Raw genomic sequence first — 20,758 nt, 5'->3', positions numbered from 1 at the left:
CAGTGAGATTAATTTACATATATTAATCTAATAGCAAAATACTAAAAAATGATAAATAGAGCAGCTCCTACTTACCAATAGGTGTAAATCCATGCTTTAGAGACTCTTGTAAATTCCCAGTATCCAAATTAGAACACATTCTTAGTGAAATTATAGGCGGTCCTTTGGCTTAAAGCAGAAATCATTGAGCATAAGAAAAAATGCAGCTTGTCAAATTTTGTGTCCTTGGGGGAACGACACATCAGACTGCAGTGACCCTTAGTGAAAGTTATGAAAAACCAAAAAAAAAAAAAAAAAACAACCAAAAAAAAAATCCGAGAATTCAGAAAGGTACAAGCAAGTCTTTCCCTGGACTCTGTACTTTTTCCAGGATTACTGACCTGCTGTAAACCATGTATCCAGTTTCATGATGGTGTCTAATCTGAAGAATGGAAACTTTTGATAGGTTTGAACTGATCACATGATTCTATGCAGGTTGATAAGAGGACCCTGTTATAAAGTGACAGCAAAAGAGATAAGAACTCTTGGCAGATAATGGCCAAGAAATGATTAACTCAGAAGCGGAGAGGTGCTATGCAGTGCAGAGTGGGAGGCTGTGAGACGGGACATCAGCAGACGGGACATCAGCAGACGGGACACCAGCAGACGAGACTTGGTGTATGGATGAAACTCCAGACCAGCTTAAATCCACTACCTCACCTTAGGCACGTCACATACCCCCTTGATGTCACATCTCTGTGCTTAGGGGAAGTGAGACATAGCTCGTCTGACCTCTGCAAATGCATGATAACATTGGCAGATATTAATGCTGTAAGTGCTGACTAGAGATATGATTTACACTTTGAAACACTGCAGGTAGCACTTCCAAGCTTATAGTCATTTATTTATTCATGTTTTGTCAACCAGTGTTTTTATCATGCCTAGCAATTAGCCAAGGAGTTAATCTGAGCTTGTTTGTACATTGGTCAGTTGATTAAAAGGACAGCCAATCCTTTTATCTCAATAAAAGAAAACTCAGACTGTGAGGTGAATGCTGGCAAAATGATGAATGTGTGATACATTTTCTATGGAATCTGGAAAAAATCTGGATCACTCTTCACCATGAAAGCACTATTACTCAAATGACCAAGGGTAGTTTTAGGTTTTTGTCACGTATCCCTATTGTTTTTTAAAAGTAATGAAATCTGGATTCTTAGAGCAACCCATGTCTTTTCCCATATTGTTTTGTTTGTTTTGATTTTCATTGGTTTGTTATTTTCTTGTTTGTTTTGGTTTTGCTAATGGAGCAAACTTTTTATCCCCCTGATATTCTATTTGGAAAACCCAAAATGTTTATATACAGCATTTTCCCCATCAAAATTGTATTTTGGGGGATAGTATATATATTATAGCGAAACCAGAACAATAGTTTAATAAGGTTTAAATAGAACTTTTATTTCTCTTGTATAAAAAGTTCAGAGGTGACAGTCCAGGGATGGCACAATGACTCTACAAAGTTGTCCAGAATCTGGTTCCTTCTGTTTTACTATTTGTCTCTCGTCCTCATGTTCCAAAATGACTGCTAGAGCTCCAGCCGTTACTCCCGGGAAGCAGCATAGGGGAAGGAGGAGAACAAACACACACTCCTTTTTAAGGACACTTCCTGAAAGGACCACATGAGCCCGGTGCTTGCATCTTACGCGCAGAAATTAGACACATCCTCACATGTAGCTGCCAGGGAGGCTGGGACGTAAAGTATTTCATGGGGGCAAGTAAATACGTGTTTTAAACTAGAAAGAATTGGGCGACTATGATCAACCATGTCAGTTCTTTGCTGTTATTTCTTCAATAATCAATAAATTGCATGGCACAAGACTAGAAATATACCTATGTATGTGTCAAAGGAAATAGCCATTGTTCTCTTAAAGCTTGTTGGGACCTCCCAAATTTTTGCTTATGTGAATTGTATCCATTGGTATTAATTGTATTAGATATTAAAATTAGGAAAGTACAAAATAATTATTTACAAATATATTAATTTATTGACTGTCATTAAAATAACAATAATAAACCCACTACATATGAATTTAAACAACCCATTTTACATTACAAAGAACTGTTTTCCAAAACAAAACAATTCATAAACAAAGCAGCATTTTCACAAATATTTTCAACATCTAACTTAATAAAAGACAGCTGGGTTTGTATCATTGCTTCTGCCCTCAGTGTGTAGCAATATATTGTTTTGGCTGACGTATATAAGACCATATGATTTTCAAGATATGAGGTCAGAAAAAGGAGAAGTATTATAATAGCTTTTTCAAATAATGATCGATGTTCTTTGCTACGGCAGCAAAACACCACAAGTGCTATTTCTGAAACATTACTTCACGTGTGAGGTCTGAAACCATATCAGCCTACTTGGTGCTCCAGATGCACCTTCATTGGTCATGATTTTGTTACACTTTAAATTGGTAGTTTGGGAAATATAGGTTAATCAAATGTGACCAATTTCCAAATATTGACACGTTTCATTATACAATATAGATTATTGTGTTCCCTAATATGACCACTCACCCTCTCAGAAATCTTGAAATACTGGGGAGCTGTCACACACAAGCTTCTAAAATTGAACTTTTCACTTTGAAAGCCTAAATTTTAAAATTGGAAAAAAAATTACCATCAGTTTTTTTTTTAAATCACCATGAATACCATCAGTTTGTTTTTAAAGTAATAGGTTCACTTCATTCCTATTTGTCTCCAAAATACCCACGTCTAACTAACCATCGTTTGTCTGCCAGTCATTCTTAAAACGTAAAAATAATTTTCTATAAACAAAGCAGCTGGATCAGCCCGCGCCTGCAGCAGCCACTTGGGCGGCTTGCCTGCAGTCAGCTGCCATCCTTCGGCTTCAGCCTTGATGATGCTTGAAGACCTTTGACGACTGCGCACAGTTAGGGGGGGATTTAATTCTATGGCTCGACTTGGCTAGTGGTGAGCTTTGCGTCCTGATGTAGCCGTGTTCTTAAGAGCAGCTCCTTGGTTCGTGTTTACAACCCACATCATCTACTGAACACACACGTTGGTGCTCTGGGCAGGCAACCCAGCGTTTGGAAGTTTTTTATAAAGCGAAATGGTCTGTTAATTTGGTCTGTTTCAAAAATACACTTTGTATTTGTGTTTTCATGAAATTGGGGGTATGGAAGAAATGCTAATTGGATTAAAATAGATTATACCTTCTTCTGTTAAATATTATGAGCCATCCCCCACCTGGGATGTTGCAAAGGAGGCGTGTTGAGGTTTCATTTGTGAATAGAACATTTTCCAGGTCCCATCAGCATCTGTGTCAGAACCAGGGGCTCCTGTTTCCAAAGTGTCCTGAAGGGATTTGTGGAGCTCTGTGTGTGTGTGTGTGTGTGTGTGTGTGTGTGTGTGTGTGTGTTGGATACTCACTGAGGAGACAGGACTTGGCTGCTCTTCTGGCTTTTCATTTTTTGAGACAAATGTCAAGATTGTTTTAAAAATGTACCTCCCTTCATCTTGGGGATACGTGGTCAGTTGGTTAGAAGACTGATTGCGGGATAAACCGCGGAAGGTGGGTAGTTTAAAACTGGTGCTGGCTCACACACCGTGAGAGCGCTGGGGGACCCCGCGGGCCCTGGAGGGCTGGAGACACATGGTGCTTTCCCTGTGAACTTGAAGATCATGTGTATAGGTAACCAAGCAGTACTGTGCATTAACACATTGTTAGGTATTATTTATTTCGATCAGTGTTTTCTTTGAAATACGTAGCGGATTTCAAAAGGTGATTTTTGTTGAAACCAACGATTCTTCTCTAATTCACCATGGAAACTCAGGAGGGACATATATTTTGGTGGGCACATTTTACACCCATCACTACTTTGGAATCTGTGGGTCTCCCCTTATTCATGCCGAAATATCGGGCACGCATTTGTCAAGGCTTTGCCTACTGCCCAGTTCATAACATAGCGTTGTCCATCTGACCCTCCGGGTGCTGCTGGAGACCCAGTGTCGTCCCTGACAAACTCGCAGTTTGGTTGGTGAATCCTACCCACCTTCCTGAATGGAATTCTGGAGGACATACACACGTTTCCTTGTTTGCGTTTCGTGTTTGGCACCAGTTCTATCTAAGTCACAGATACTCTTTGACCCTATGGAAGATCTCATAGGATTCTTATAATTTAATAGCATTATATACTGTTTTGCTTTGATTCTCTTCCTTGTGGTATATGGCTAATAAAACATGCAATGACAAAAACAATTGAATTTCACGCTCTGTTACGTGCTTCTGAGGAGACAGAATTATTTTACAAAATGTACAAAAAATTGTTGAGGCTTTATAGCATTACTAGATCCCTAACAAATCCTACGAGGGGGTTTTAAAAATGTTATTTGCTATTTGTCACTGTCTGACTTTCCTGTAGAGCTGGTTGGCGGGCTGAGGAAACATTGCATTAATGAGTTACTTTGGTCTTTTGAAGCTTATCTGTCAGGCGAATTTAATAGAAATAGATACTCGGTACTTTGTGAGAAATGAACATATTTTTGTGAAAGAGGGGCTGGAGTAAGGTTCCCATGTGACACAAATAACAGGTGCTCAGAACTCAGCCCGAGCGACGACAGTTAATGAGCAATTTATGTTCCCCCTGTGCTGGGGCAAAACACAGCATGAATCACAGCCTCAATTTTTATTAATTATTTTTCCCAGTCCAGGCACAGTCCAACCACTTTTTTTTGGCACGTGTGGGCATTTTCCATCACCGCATTCTGTTTGAAACACCTTCACTCCCCCACTCAGCTGCCCAGACCCCTCCACATAGCACTCTTACCATGACTCACATTTACACGGGCACATGTTGAAAGTGATAAAGCATTATTTGCTCACAGATTTCAGAAAAGATTTGTAAATGATTGACAGATAACTAATGACTCCAAAGCATCTTTGCCAAAATCCAAAAGGCCTTCAGCAATGTCACCGGAACTCACGTTACACGACGTGGTGAAGCTCAGTTAATGACTTACAGTCACTGACTTCCTGGGTGCACGCTCCCACGTCAGTTAGGAGCTGATTCTGGGAACACTGGGTTTCTGATGCGCTCCGTGCGTGAGCGTAAACCAGAAGGACCCTTTCAATCTGCTCTTAACCTGGGCTTGCTAAGAACAAGCACCCTCGATTACTCACCACTCTGATTGCACCAGATACTCGGGAGTTTACAGAAGACTGATAAATACTGAACCAGTGAGTTCCTGCCAAACCGTTGCCTAACTTTTGCTTGTACCCTTCAGTAACAAACGTGTTAGTCACTGTCTTTGTTTAGGATCTGGGCTAGTTGGCACTTTTGTTTTTATTTTTTATATCAGCTTCCTTTTTTTTTTTGAACAACCCCCCAATCCCCAAATTATATAAGACGGTGGGATGGCAGAATTGGGAAAGGAATGACTAACTAAAGATTTCTTCTCATTCTTTGTAATAACTGTGAGAAATACGGCACCTGGCAGGAAAGATAAGTGACTTTTACCCAGTACTATTATGGCCAGGTAAATATTACTCATTTTTTATAGCGCTGATAATTAAACAGAGCCTTAGTCAATCTTTCGGTAACTGCAGTGCTCTAGGCTTTCTTAGGCTTGTGTCGAGTTCCCCATGTTTACCACAATCTCTGATCTATGTCTGCTGACTTACGGCACATATCTTTATTTAGAGTAAGGGAAACAAACTTGGTACCGTTTTGTTTCCATTTAAGGCCTTTTAACATTTAGGCAATTAACTAAATTATCTGTAGCACATCCAACGTGATTTGCCTATGAATCACATAGTAATTAGTTTTAAAATACGGACCTAAAAAACAGATGTCAGACAGTCTTAATTCATGAAATGAGATGTTATGGATTATCTAACATGATCTGGTAGACCACATGAATAAAACAATCTTTCAAAGTATAAGCGTTCCTCTAGAATGAAATATTTTATATGGGTCAAACTTATATGGGGATATAGAACTCAATCTTTCAGTTATTTCAATAGGCATTCTTTTTGCCCTCTCAATTCTTTGTGAAAAAAAAATGTTTACTCAAAAATGATAAATATTGTAGAATTTAGAAATAGCTATTCCTTACATAGTTTCCCAACACACAGTAATCTGTGATTAGTCAAAACTACTGATTGGAATAAAATAAAGGCATAAATGCACAGATATTATATTTTCCATTATATTTTGAGAAAGAAAAGATAAACCTCAAAAAGAAAGGATTAATTGAAAAGAATCTGAAGCTACTTAGAAGTGTCATCTTATACTATATGAAATTAAAAAACACACACACAAAAACCAAAAATGAGTTTCAAAGAGGCGGGCTTACTGTCTACTTGCCATTTTTATTTCCTCAAGCAGTATTGATTTAGATACAAATATATTTTAGTTTTTTTTCAAGTTCCTTAGCATTTCCCAGAAAGCCACAAACTATTCAGTTTTTCTATTTTTAACTAATAACGAAGAGGAAAGAAAGTTGAGATTACGGGTAAATAAAAAATTTGGAATTGTGGTCAGTTTCCAGTTATCTATTCTCTCTTTCATTAACTTCCATTACCACCCAAACTTAATTGTTCTGTGCTTAAATTTAGGGCCTTTTTGGCCTTTATTATGACCTTAAAGCTTTATTCCAGTCAATTCTATTACTATTAGAATATATAAGAGATTTAGAACAGCAGTTACTTGATATATCATTTTTGACTAGTTTTTCAGCCTCTTTTACCTCTATACACGTCTACATTTTTCGAGCAGTTCTTATATGTCAGACACTCTGCTTGGAGCTTTACATGCACTCTACCACTTAATTGTCACACTATTTTATTTACCTCCGTTTCACATATGAAAAAATTGGAAATTTTTAAGTCATTTGCCCAGTCCTACACAGGTAGTATATCGTAGAGCTGGATTCAAGTTCATGTCTGATCTCAGTGCTCAAGGTCTCAATCATGATAAGATCCTACCTTGAAAAACTATGTTATGAATTAAATGATAGGTACGCCTCACACAGGACAGTCATTCAGGAAATATCGGTGATCAATATTGATATCGATGTCTGGGAAGGTTTGCCCCGGGAAATGCAAAGAGTTTTAAACAGAGAGTTGGTAATGCATTGAGTCCACAAATGAGGCAAACATACAAAATACGAGGCAATTGTAAGTACAGGTTCGATTCATCAGGCACCAAATGGAACTCATTACCTTTCCTTTCGAATGCCACTTTTTTTCTTTTTGGTGAGTTGCTAAAGCAGAAGTTTGGGTATCATTCTAAAACCTCCCTCTGATATACTTACTCCGTGTATTCAGTTGACAAGCTCCGTCCATTTCCTTACCATCTCCCAATGACACCTTTCCCCCACCCACCCACCCCCAGCCCCGTCATTCTGCCATTGTCTTTGCTTAGCAATGTCCACGCTGGAGAACTCACTGGTTCTGAGCCAGCGGGACCTGAGGTCCAGTCAGAGCACAGCACTGATTGACAGTGTGACCCTTGTGAGTTCTTTGTCCCGTTGACATTGCAGACCAGGACTCCTGGGATGTGGAAGATGAAATGGGCACCTGCGGTATGTCTGCCCAATGAGTGGCATGGACATGACCCTCATCATTTCTCACCTGCATCATTTCTGTTGTCTCCCAGCAGTGCCTTGCTTTCACTCTGGCTTCCTCAACTCTGTCTTCCACACTCATGCCTAAAACATTTTTAAAAATTTAATAATGATATGCTGCTGCTTACAATTCTTCAACAATTTGCCATGTTCTTTAGGATAAAGTTCATACTCTTTAAGTTTGATACACAAGACCCTTTAGGCCCTAACCTTGATCCACACATCCATCTTCTGTCCCTCCAGCCATTCATCCATCTATCCATCCATCTTATTTTCCTTCCTCCATCTACCATCCATCCATCCATCCATCTGTCATCCATCCATCCATCCATCCATCCATCCATCCATCCATCTATCCATCTTCTCTTCCTCCCTCCATCTACCATCCATCCATCCATCTATCTATCCACCCATCCATCCATTTGTTCCACTGACTGAAATGTGCTGGAGCCAGCAGTTGGTGCTGGGATACAGATCCAACTGGTTCAATTCGGTGAAAGAGAAAAATGACAGTTATTTACCAGAACTCGGGGTCCTGAATCAGCCTTAGGAGAGATGAGAGGAAGCAGCCCGGAGGAATGCTTGGGCATTCTTGAGGGAGAGTGACTCAGCCAGGTAACCAGGGTTCCTGAGAGGAAGAGCATGTAGAGTGCCCCGGAAGCAAGGCGACGGAACGCTCAGTGCTGTAAACAGTCCACTGGAGCTGAGCCTGGCCCATGTGGAAGGACATGTCCTTGGAGCTTTTCTTTAATAGTGGCCAAAAATGGAAGCACATGCAAACAGAGGAATGGCCAACAATTGGGGAATGGCTGAATAAATCATAGTATCTGCACTTCATTGGCTCCACTGTGGCCTTACTGGACAACCAGGGGATGGGGTGGGATCATGGGACGTGTTTACTGTTGCTTGAGCAAAGCAAGGTGACTATGTGAGTGGGAGAACCGACCAAACAGAGGAAATGCAGTAGAGGCATTTATGTAAAATTTGTGTACATGTGCATATGTACGTGTACAAATAAAACAGATTAAAACAACTTAGGAAATGCAGACAAGTATAAAGGAAAGATCTATGAATCCCCTGTAATCCTGACATCTTGAGATCTTAATGTTTGAAGTATTTTCTTCTAGTCTTTTGTTATGTATATAAGTCGTTAAATACATACAAAATTAGTATCATAGTTTATATAGTGTTTCATATTCTGCCCTTTTACATGTTATGTGATGGGTGTATTTCCATCCCATTATATTTTTTCTGAAATACAATTTTAATTCTAGCCACCATTCCTTCAGCTGGATCCTTTATAAGCTACCACTCTTCTCTTGTTGGTCATTTACTGTGTATGTATGTATGTGTGTGAGTGTATGTATGCATGTGTGTGTGTGTGTGTGTGTGTGTATGTACGTATGTGTGTATGTATATATTTTGCTGATTTAAATAATCCTGGCTTTGTCACTTACTAGCTGCGTGACCGTGGACCACTTACTTAATCTTTTTGTGCATCAGTGAAAAGGACATAGTAATAATATAGGGTAGTTGTGATGTATAAATGGCTTCAACAACATTTCCTTATAACTAAGCCTGGCGCGAAGTAAGTGCTCAGTAAATGCCCGCTCTTAGGAAGCTCCCTGCAGCTGCGAGTGAGAACTTCTCTTGTGAAGTGGAGATGACACGGTGGCCGCTTCCCATCACCGCTGTGAGTTTGAGACAACGTCTTCCAAGTGGCTTCCGGGGCATCTGACACGGAGCAGGGTTTTGGGGGTCTCCAGGGTGAGTGCAGTGTCCGTCCTCCGTGCTCACACAGCACCCGCACATCACGGTTATAGGATGTATCGCCCTGTATCGGGAGGGCCCCTTTTCTCCTGTACTTGTTTGTGACGATGTGCACCCTTCATTTGTCTGTCCCCAGCACCCACACAGTGACTCAGAAGGAATGATAGCGAGAGAAGGAAGATTTAAGGGGAAAGTTATTTGAGGGAACAGGGAAGAACAAGACAAAAGAAGAATGACCATGGGGAACGAGATCAAACTGTTGGGGAAAGGGAGAAGGTGACAAGGGACGGCAATGTGCAGATGAGGGGAGCGGTGGTGAATTTGGTGAGACTCTCTGTGGTGTGAAGCAGGCTCATCACTCGGGGGGAAACAAGAGACTCTGCCTGGCTGGTGGGGTGCAGGCGGGGGTCGTCTGCGCCGCCATGAACAGCTAACTTCTGAGTCCGTCAGGTAGCTAAGTTCTGATACGGATTGTCTTGTTTAATCATTTCGAGCACCGTGTCTTAGGTAAGTGATATGGCTTCCTCCATGGGGCAGCTATGCCCCAGCACTGTGTTAAGGATGAGAAAACTGGAGATTTGTGAAGTTCAATTATTTGCCCAAGGTCATTCAGCTAGTAAGGAATGGGGCTGTGATTCATGACTCTGTCTGGTTCCGGTCGCTGGCTTCAGTGTTCGGCAAATAAGGTCAAGTGTGTCCTGTCAGTCACCGTGGTAAATTGCACAGCCAGCCTGGCTCTCGATTGGGCCCCTTTCATAGTTTGGCATACAGTAATGGACATTCTTCCGGGGCTCTCCAGCGATCTGAAAAGAGACAGAGTCCTGCAGCGGGAAAGCGAAAAGGTCAGAGTGTCCCTGAGATGGCACCAAGCCTGGTTTCAGTGGACCTGCTAAAGGTCCGCAGTGCTCGTGCTTTTTCATCCACAGTCGTGCGGCTGGGGCATCTGCAGAGTCACAGCTGTCATCTCATTGCTGTGAGTCATCAGTGAAACGACAAGACACTGGGGGGCCACAGGTGGACTGGGGACGAGAGGTGGTCTTTTCCTGTGCTCAGAGGTGACGGCCGCGCAGCGCTGGTTAAAGAGGCAGGGGAACGTCAGCAAGGGAAACAGAGAGATGATTCTTAAACAGAGAGATGAATCTGGAAACCTGCAACAGTGGAGGAGCTAATGGTTAAAACACTGGAGAATATCCTGGGGGTGCCAAAAAAAATGTATGCACATGACTTGTGTTCATCTTTTGTTATCAGTAGATATTGAATATTACAATTTTAGTAGTTTTTTTTCCTTTCTTAAATGGTGTGTCCATTCTTTTGGCACCCTCTATATTTTTTAAAATCCCGAACTTGTGAGCCTCAAGAAAGCCACAGTCCAGAATATATGGAAGGGAAGGACTGCTTTATTTTTTATTTTATTTTATTTATTATTTTATTTTAATTTTACTTTACCATTTTAATTTAATTACAGTTTCGTAGGGAAGGACTGCTTTACAAAGAAGATTTGAGTCTGTAGGCTGAGGACACCAAGCTTTCTAACCACAGCTCTGGAGAAATGCGCGGGGCAGTGGATTGTGAAGGCGTAATTGCTGCAGAAGTGCCCACGGTGGCAAAGCCCTCTGTCCCCAACTGTGCATCTCTTACTGGGGGATTCCGAGCTGGACATACACTTGTTAGGGGCTGACGGTAGCTCACAGCGCTGCCATTTCTGACCTGAGTGGACTTGAGGTTCTTGCAAAGAGGTCTGCCCAGTGGAGGGATGTTTCCCCCTTAACTGAGTTCATCAAAAGTAGGAACACTTTCACAGGTTCCCCGGTTCTGGTTCCAGCTCAGTAGGCAGTCACGCGGTTGCTTGGGGCTGTTTGCGGCTAAGCACCCTGGGGGCGATTCCTGTGCCAGGTAATGGGGGCTAATGGCTTGAACAAAGACACCGATTTTCTTTCCAGAATAACGTGTAAGGTGAGCTCCATCCTTTGGGAGGGGTGTCAGACTTGACATCCAGTGTGGTTATCTGATGAACTTGAGGCGTTTGAGGAAACATTTAAAGTGACTTTGGTCTTCACCGTAGATACAGAACAGCTCTGTAGTCTGTATTGCACTGAACACTTTTCATACCAAGTTTATTGAAGGAATGTTAAAAAGCAGCTTTTATGGAAGTAAAAGGATAGGCCATTCTTACAGTTAAATCAGTAGATTAAAATATATTCTATATCCTTCGTTAAGTTATTTTCCTTTTAAAAACAGTGCACTTTCCTTGGTTTAGTTAAGCTGCAAGTAGCAGAAAGCCCCCGACTGAGCTGAGGAGAAAATCGAATGTCACATCATCAGAGGTGGGGTGGCTCCAGGGCTGGTTACGCTAGGGCTTGGTGATGTCATCACGTCCTAGTTCTTTCTATCCCTGCTGCTGCCAGCATGGTGACGTGTCCTCAGGTGGCTTTCATTGTTGCCAGGTGGCTGTACGATTTCATGAATCACATCAGACAACGAAATACTGTCTAATGTAAGCAATGAAGGTGTCCTATTTTTCTATGTTTTCATCAGAAAAGAAATCAGTAACGCCTGGCGGATCCCTGAGTATGTAACGGATGAGTTCCTGGTCACATGCAGTCACTGGGGAGGGGCGTGGAGTGACCACGATTCGCAGGAATGCTCAGGATTTAGCCTCTAGCTGAGCTCACGATAGGGTCTGTTTTCCGGTTGGGAACGTGAGGGTCCTGCTGGCAAGGACGAGAGAGAAAATGGCCTGGGGGAGCAGGTACTGTGTCTGCCGCACCCCGTAACTGTCCTCCTCCTGCCTTGGTCATACCGGTGTCATGGTGGCAGCCGCTCACTTCACATAACGAGGGAGGGGAGTTTGCAAAGTCAGGAAGCAGCCGTCTGTGGGGCGTCACTGGACACGGTGAGGGGGGCAGGGGACTCACGCCAGGAGGTGAGAGCAGTGTCCGTGGAGCGGAGGCGCGGGCTGGCTGGAGGTCACAGCTCCCCACGAAGCACCGCTTCCTGCCCAAGCTCCTGGGCAGAAGATGTGCCAGAGCTGGGCGCCCTGAGCACCCCTGCCTGGGGCTGTGCTGAAGCTTGGAGCCGCCATCGTTCCCAGACATTTCCTGTTGTCAACAGAGCCATACAAACCGGCCCCGGCTCACTGTCCTGGGCATCGTTACCATGATGCACACACTGCGAAGGAAGGAAAGAAAATGGCTCATCAGAAGGGCAGACCCATGTGATCTCATTCGAATGTTCCTGTCCTCTCTCTGTGTCACTGAGGGCAGGAAACATCTCTGTCCAGACACCGCTTAGCCCATTCGCTCACTTGTTCAACAACCCCGGGAACCAGTGTCATTCTCACTCCTAATCGAAAGGTCAAGAACTGACGCACGGGGAGGTTATGCAATGTGCACACGGCCGAGGGGACTCTAGTGGACGGAGGTGTGACCCCTGCTGTGCAGTCGGTCCCTGAGCATGGAGGCTGCCACCGTCACCTGGGGGAGGCTTTACCGGAAGCGGTTGCACTTAACCTCAGTACAGGAGAATGGCAGAAACGTCTTCTTCCGTTAGTCTCCTCACTAGTGACTTTTTCCATTTTGACGATTGTTTGGCGTCTCACAACATCTCCTAAGTTTCGGTTGGAACTCCAAGGCAGACACCTCATACATTATACATTTGTGAGTACGTGTGTGAGCTTGCTAATACCTAATCTGAGAGGCAGTGGCGACCGTATGTGACCACGCAGGCACTGTTGTCACCGATGCCCTTACACACACAACGAAGCCTTTTCTTCTTGTTCTCAGAAGATGTTTAATTCTGATAGAAAGGGGCGATCTTAATGTCTGAATGAACGCGCATAAAACCAGGCTGACTTTTGTGTTCTGAGCTCCATCGTCCACACGTCAGTATTATTAAAATCAAAGTAAGAGGCAGCGCTCCCCAGAGAGCTAACGGATCCTTGTGGTTTCAGGTCCTTACTTGTGTTTGGTGAGTTATTAGGTCACACTGTCCCCTGCATGTCCTCTAAGAAAGTACATTGCTAGTAGTACCACATGAGAAGGAGGATGGTAATTTGAAGTGGTGAGTGTGTGTGTGCGTGTGTGTGTGTGTGTGTGTGTGTGTGTGTGTGTAGAGACAGTAGAATGCTGGGGTTCAGTTCCGAAGGCCACAACTTCATCAATTTAAGCTCAGCTGAGCTGGATGACCCTGAGCAAGTTACTTAACCTCTCTGTGCCTCATTTTTTTCATCTGTAAAATAAGGATAATAATTGTACTTATGTCCTAGGGTTGCAATGAGGGTTGAATGAGTTAATTACACCGAAAGCCTGGTACAGAGGTACAGTCAATGTTAGTTTTTAGTTTCTCCCCACTGTGTGCATACCCCTGAGGGCTTACAGCATAAACGTTTTTGGCTAGAGTTAAAAAATTGCTGAATGTTGATTGGAATTGATTCTAACAGTTGTTTTTTATAAAAAATATTTTTTCAGTAAATTTTGTTGGGGAATATTGGGGAACAGTGTGTTTTTCCAGGGCCCATCAGCTCCAAGTCGTTGTCCTTCAATCTAGTTGTGGAGGGTGCAGCTCAGCTCCAAGTCCAGTCGCCGTTTTCAATCTTAGTTGCAGGGGGCGCAGCCCACCATCCCATGTGGGAATTGAACTGGCAACCTTGTTCTTCAGAGCTCGTGCTGTAACCAACTGAGCCATCCGGCTGCCCCCTAACAATCATTTATTCATCTTAAACCTGCATATGTATTAATAGAAAACACCCTAATATCTGTGTGGGCAGAATCGTGGAAATTGCCATTTTGGGAAAAGCCACTTTGCTGTCCTTCTCTTGATACCAAAGTGGATGTGGCATAAGATGAGCTGTGAAGTGTGGTCTGGGAAGTGAGCAGTGTCTCCTAGAATTCTTCTCATGGGGGTGGGTAGGTGGTGGCCACTGAGTGTGTTGATCTGGCCTCGACTTGGGAGAACTAGGTGAGGTGGTACCTGCCAGTACCTGGGATGTACATCTATTTCCCACCTGTACATGCGTATGTCCTATTTTCTGTAGGAAGTATCCATCCATTAACTGTTTGGTCCACAAAGGTGTCTGAGATTTGCCCACATTTAGAAGTGGGAGTAAAAAGGCAAAACACCTTCGAGAAATGCTTGCACGTATGAAATGACTTCAGGCATTAAGAATATTTTCTTGAAGAATGGGTTTCAAAACCATTTGATAAGACATTAGGTATTCCTGGAAAACGTTATCAAAAGTTGGCCCAATTTAGGGATCCACAAAACTTTGTATCTTATCTTAAGACTCAGTTGGATGACTGCTGTTCTAGAAGGTGGTTGGACAATTTTGAATTATTACAAGGATCTGCTTTAGTCCTAAAATCACTAAGAGGTACAGAGACCTATTGTATTGACAACTTTTAAAGTTTTATGGGAATTGAGACTATGTTAACACTTTCTAAATGTTTTATTAGATAATTTCAAATGGGCTTCAAATGAAGCTTTTTAAAGAAATGCAGTTTTCAAAAACATTTCTGAACCATGAGCTAACATCTAAAGACCTTTAATTAAATTTGCCATAAACTTGTGAATTTGAAAACAAATTCTTTTGTTATACCCAAATACTAGGGAATAGGATTTCAAGAGCTTAAATTTGATTTTTTTTGTGATGATGTTTTTTCTTCAACTTTAGTTATGTTATCTGTAAAAACTGGTTGCAATTATAAATCTGCTTTATCAGATCTCTGAAAGGGATGATGGAGAGAAATTATTCCAGAACCTTTCATGGAATATTTAATCACTTTTCTACGTTCAACTTATCAACATAGTGTATAACTTTAGACAATTTTTCTTTACAGCTCTTGTAATCCACATTAAGTATTTTATTTTTCTCGGCTTAGCTTAAAGCATAATTCTACATCTAGAGACACGTGTGTTTGCGTGTGTGCGTGGATGTGTTAAAAACATTGGAAGTACTATCTTGGAACTTAAAGATTTTATCACTTTGAAAACTAGCTAGTGTTTAATTTGATCATTGCTATTCTTTTATATTTTTAAAGGGTTCATGGTCACATAGGAGACAGCAGTCTAACGTGGTAAGAGCCACCATCATATTGCATATGGGCTTTAAAGAGTGCCAGTAACTGGTATTGAGACCTTAGATGTAATATTAGTTGGAGAAATAAATGTCCTCACACTCATATTCCTTTGCAGGGTTAGTATTTGGCCTTTCCCATAACAAGATAAGAGTTGACTGGACCAGAAATGTTAAAAGTGAAAGGGAACTTTTATGTTGTGTGTTGTTGGGGGCGGGTCTGGATTTCTTCTCCCGAGATCTCTCCATCCTTGGGACGGTTGTGTTCACATAGACATTTCCGGGTCACCAGCAGCAGAATCTGTGAGATGGAAGCTGAGAATCTTAAGTGTGACTGAGAGTGTTGCCCTGAAGGGAGTGTGTCCTGCGGCGCTGACTCAGGAAGCTCTGGCTTCAACTTCCGGTTTTAATTTGGGGCAGCGTTTGGGGCTAATGGCACAATGGGAGCTTTGGGCCAGACTTTAAAAAAAAAAAAAAAAATCAATCAGACACATTGTTTGTTCCTTTGGGTTTGACAGACGTGTTGTAACAAGGTCCTGAACTGCTCACTGCCTCTTTGTGTATCTTCTGTCTAAAGGCTTGTTACCATTGTGACCTGTATTCATGGAACCACAAACAATGGGTTTAACCATTAACTTTCAAACCACCTTTAAATGAATTCTTTTAAAAGATGAGAATTATATGGGCTTCCACCGGTTGCTTAGAGGAAAGAAGAGAAGAATTCAGGTCGCACTAGGTTAGCAAGGAGCTGGGAGATGATGGATGGGAAGCCCTAACCCCAGATGGGACGTGACCTTGATCTGGCTGAGTCAGAGGACACTGCTTAGCTGACATTCCGGTGGCCCTGAAAAACATTAGTCTTTGTAAAGTTGGTTTGGCTGAGAATAAAATTAAATTGTGGCAATATCTTGTATTCATTGAGTAGCCCCTCTCTCCCACTCTGGTCTGTGACAATACTCTGTGGCCATTTGGCCATTAAGGCACAATTTGATATTAGCTGTCGGTTTTCAGGGCCCTTCGTTATGGGCCTTGGGAAGGTTACAACCAAAAAAGGATACATTGTTCTTTCAAGGGATATAGAACACTGATGAGAGTGACCGAAATCCTGCCCCTTTAGATGCATAATCATCTCTATGAATTTTTTCCTCTGTTTTTAGTTGAGCAACCATACGCCAAAAGGATCGTTTTCCAGAAACCTGTATAATCCAGTAATATAATACTTCATGCAAAAGAGAGAGACTGTCCCATGGGACTGGTGAACCGGACCTGGTTCAGATTGCTGGTGAAATAGGGTCAGCGTCGTAGAGGTCGGTTGGGGAATCCTCATAATTTCCACTTTCTAATTGGGGTTTAATTTCCACGTGCTGTTTTGAATCACTTGAACTTATGCCATAGCATGCATTTCCCCCCATCACCTTAGAAAAAGCTTTTCCTGTCCTGGTAGATTCGTTGTTTCTCAGCATTCTGTCTCTAGGCTGCTTGAACCTACTGGCCCCAACCTTCAGACCAAGAAGTAGAAAGCCAGCGCGCATAACCAATGGGTTGAGTGCTGCCAGGAGCCCCCAAGGACGCCCCTCTGGTTCCAGCCCTGACTTCAGCCTGTCATTGGGCAGTTGCCTGCCAGGCAGTGGCCTCAGAGCGAGTCCTGACTCACAGTGTGTCGTCCGGCTTTGATTACTGATTTAATGGGCCTCATCAATGCTTTGACAAAGTATTGTCTGCGCCTCAAAGATGAGCCCATGTGGGACATGGGTACGGTAACTTTCCTGACATTAATTTCAATGAGCTGTCCTATGTGACTGGCCCCTACGATGGCTGATTTTCAGGTGCCTGACTCTCCTTTAATACCACGGAAATAAACCAGTTTACTTCTCTCTTCTTTCTGCTTTAGTCTAAAGTCAGCACACAATTCAATATGCGTCAAGCGTATAGTCAGGCTGCCCAGTGGGCACCGTGGGGACGCTGTGACTTCTCTGCTGTCTGGGACACATTTGCCTTTGGGCTGTAAAGCTCGAGGCCGCAGCAAGCTCGCCCTAAGTGGAACTTTGGGTTAGCTGGCTGTCACACAGGGACCCTCAGAGGGAGTTCTGTCTTTGGAAATATCGTTTCATAACCAGTCCTCTGGCATTAATGTGTTTCTTCTTGTCAACTGGAGTTGGAGTTCATGATGGAATTTTCTGATTTAAACTGGTTTTAATGGCCCTGTGGTCCGCATTTTGGGGAGTAATCATGACTTTTGAAAGGGGGGGCAAAGATTCGTGATACAAAGATTTTGTTGCCTTGCCATTTCTTCATTTATTTAGCACATATTTATTGAGTGCATATTATAAATCACTGTGCTGGTTTTGGAGATCCCAGGCTGGAGGAAGCATAAATCCTGGCTTTCCACGGATTGTCTTACCTCCCTTTTCCACAGAATTAGCTAATTATTCCAAAACCATTTAAAAGGAATCTTCTCTCTTCCACTGTCTTTATGGTAACTTATTTTTTCATATATTACCTTTTGTTATGTGACTGCTCTAGTTAGTACTGAGCTGCGATTGGACCATTTCTTTGAGGTCATTGGGGCAAGTGGTGTCCAGGAATTTTCACAGTCTTGGGAGAGTCCAGCGTTTACAAAGAGACTCCGTCGCCATTTTCTGTGTCGCAAGGTAATTGTGGGTAGCACACAAGAGTTTATTCGTACTTGAAAGCTATAAATCTTATCTGAGTAAATAAAATAAAGCAGGCTAATGATCACGAACCATATTTTCTTTTCTTCTAAGGGATGGGCTTGAAAAGAAAAGGAGGGGTTCTTACAACAGCACTAAAATAGCTTTTAGACAGAAAATAGCCTTATGTCAACCAAGACAGGCTATTCTCATTACACAAATACACCTTTCTCAATTCGGTCCTTTTATGTTATAATTGTTTCCACATGTACAGAACTCCAGGCGAGATTATGCTGAAAATATATTTGTTTGTACAGAAATCTTTTAAAAGTACTTTATTTTCTAGAAGGACCAGGAGCTGGCTTTCATTAAGGCACGTCAGGGCAGGTTGGCTCCAGAGCAAATGTACCCCCGTGCTAATAAGTGGTCCGTGGTATACAATTCCAGTATCTGGGAAGGAATACGGTGGCTCAACAGGCTGTGGAATTTGCGGAAAGGCTGGCTGCTGAGCTGTAGGCCGTGCCGTCTAGTGAAGTGGGCTCTGCTCGCTCGGTTCTTGAATGGGAAGCTTTGCTTGGAGATAAGTCTGCATGAGCCATAGTGAATCCAGCTGATCCAGGTCCCCGGTTCTGTTCCCGTTCAGTGGAGGCACAAAGAGATGGGCGTTCTGGGCTCAGACCATTCCTGCTTTTCTTATGGTGTGCACACATGGGACTCGGGTTGATGCCTTTTAGTCCAAAATGCAAGGAATTTAGTGAGCTGCCCCTCTGTGCATGGGAGTGTGTTTTCTTTTAAGGAGAGAACAGAGCCTTTGTGCTTTAGCTGTTTATAGGTCAGTTGGGAGACGAGACCGACACACAGGAAAACTTAACCTGCAGTGAAAACCAGAATATAAATCGGAGCCAAGTGATGGGACAGTGACTGAACAGGATTCAGAGGTGGGGGCGTCGGCAGCAGCTGCTAAGGTGAGCTGGGCATGACGGCATCTTGAAGGGTGGATGGGCAATGAGATGAGAGAACATCCTGGTGAGAAGTAGCCTGAAGGAAGAGAAAGAGGCTGGAATGACCAAGAGGTGATTAACAGGGATGGGACAGGGCAGGTCGTGTGGAGAGGGTGACAGGGGATCCTCTGAGACTGATACAAACAGCCTGGGGTGCCGACTTCTTTCCCGAACTAACAAAGGAAAGCTAAGCTGATTCACTTGTGAAGCTTATTCTGCATCTCTCTGAATGTGAATGCCAGACATCACGGTTCACACACTGGGACTCGGCACTCCTCTTTTTCTTGAGTCGGATAACCGTGAAGTGTGCATTTGGACTTCTAAGAACACAGGAGAGTAAACCAACAACGACACACACACGCACACGCGCACACACACAAGAGCGGCAAAGCAGGCAGGGCTTTTAGTTTTAGGGCAGTGACACTGCCCTGTATGACACTATAGTGCTGGATACGTGTCATGATACATTTGTCCCAACCCGTACAATGCACAACACCGAGAGTGACCCTAATGTCAACTGTGGACTCTGGCTGATGACACGTCAATGTAGGCTCATCAGTGGTGACAAATGTACCACCCGGTGGGGATGTTGGTGACGGGGAGGTTGTCATGCGTGAAAGTAGAGGGTACATGGACAGTGTCTGTACTTTCCACTTAATTTTGCTGTGAACTTAAAACTGCTAAAAAGAAAAAAAAAGTCTATTGAAAAAAGAGTAAAAAGACCCCACACAAGTGAGTAATAGACATACATAGGTGTCTTTCTTTTAGAATTTAATTTGAGATAACCAAGGTAAAATTTTTTTAAATGCACTCTTGCTAAGGAGAAATATATGAAGTATTTGATTTTTCGTCTGTGATTTAAAATCTCATCTCTGCTTCTTTAAAACCACACCTTTCGAGGGGGTGGCCGGTTAGCTCAGTTGGTTGGAACGTGGTGCTGGTAGCACCAATGTTGCTGGTTCGATCCCCATATGGGCCACTATGAGCTGCGCCCTCCTTAAAAAAATAATAAAACCACATCTTTAGAGATAATTTAACTTGTCATATTCTAAGTTATATTTCTATTACTTGTCAACTGGGCAGTCCCCTTTCACATATGTCTTAAAATACAGCCCCTCAATCACGATGGATCCCCAGTTCCAAGCGCTGTTGTCTCCCAGTCGTCTGTGTTGCTGCTGTGCTCCAGAAGCAAGTGACAGGCCACCTGGGCACGTAGGGAACTCCACGTGGCAAAACGATGCAGAAGGAAGTCCCTGGGCTCCCCACAGCTGGGTGTGCAGGGCCAGAGGAAGGCAGCAGGTTCTATGTCACTGAAGACATGGTTTCCCTGACTTGTTCTGCATCTGTGCTTTTGGTTCATCTCAACTCTCCCCCGGTTGAGCAAATTCAGGCTGTGTTCAGGGGGTTAGGGGATTTGTAATGAGGCCTAAGGGTGGTAGAGGCTAAATTTGTTTGTTGTGTCTATCTGTTCTGCATCACAAATTCTCCCATCTCACATTTCTTATAAACATCTTGACATTCTGTTGAATTTTCCTCAAATGTCTTCCATCTGGAGAAGTGGAGTATTTATCAGCCATCTCGTCTACCTTCAAATCCTGGGCATTTCATTGCTGATCATAGAAAAAAAAGATAACCCG

At 42.9% G+C, this 20,758-nt stretch overlaps 1 protein-coding gene across 1 annotated transcript in view; it reads right to left on the bottom strand.

The window, feature by feature from the left end:
• Positions 1-287, bottom strand: part of NR5A2 (nuclear receptor subfamily 5 group A member 2) — a 105,013-nt gene extending 104,726 nt beyond the window's left edge. The window contains exon 1 of the mRNA XM_019750931.2: positions 76-287. Within this exon, the coding sequence (XP_019606490.1) occupies positions 76-139 (64 nt within the window). The 5' untranslated portion in view covers positions 140-287. The remainder of the gene's footprint in view (positions 1-75) is intronic.
• Positions 288-20,758: the final 20,471 nt, after the last annotated feature.

Source organism: Rhinolophus sinicus, linkage group LG12, assembly GCF_036562045.2.
Source record: "Rhinolophus sinicus isolate RSC01 linkage group LG12, ASM3656204v1, whole genome shotgun sequence".
Taxonomy (NCBI): Eukaryota; Metazoa; Chordata; class Mammalia; order Chiroptera; family Rhinolophidae; genus Rhinolophus; species Rhinolophus sinicus.
Note: the sequence above shows the minus strand (reverse complement) of the source record. Positions and strands in the feature narration are given on the sequence as shown.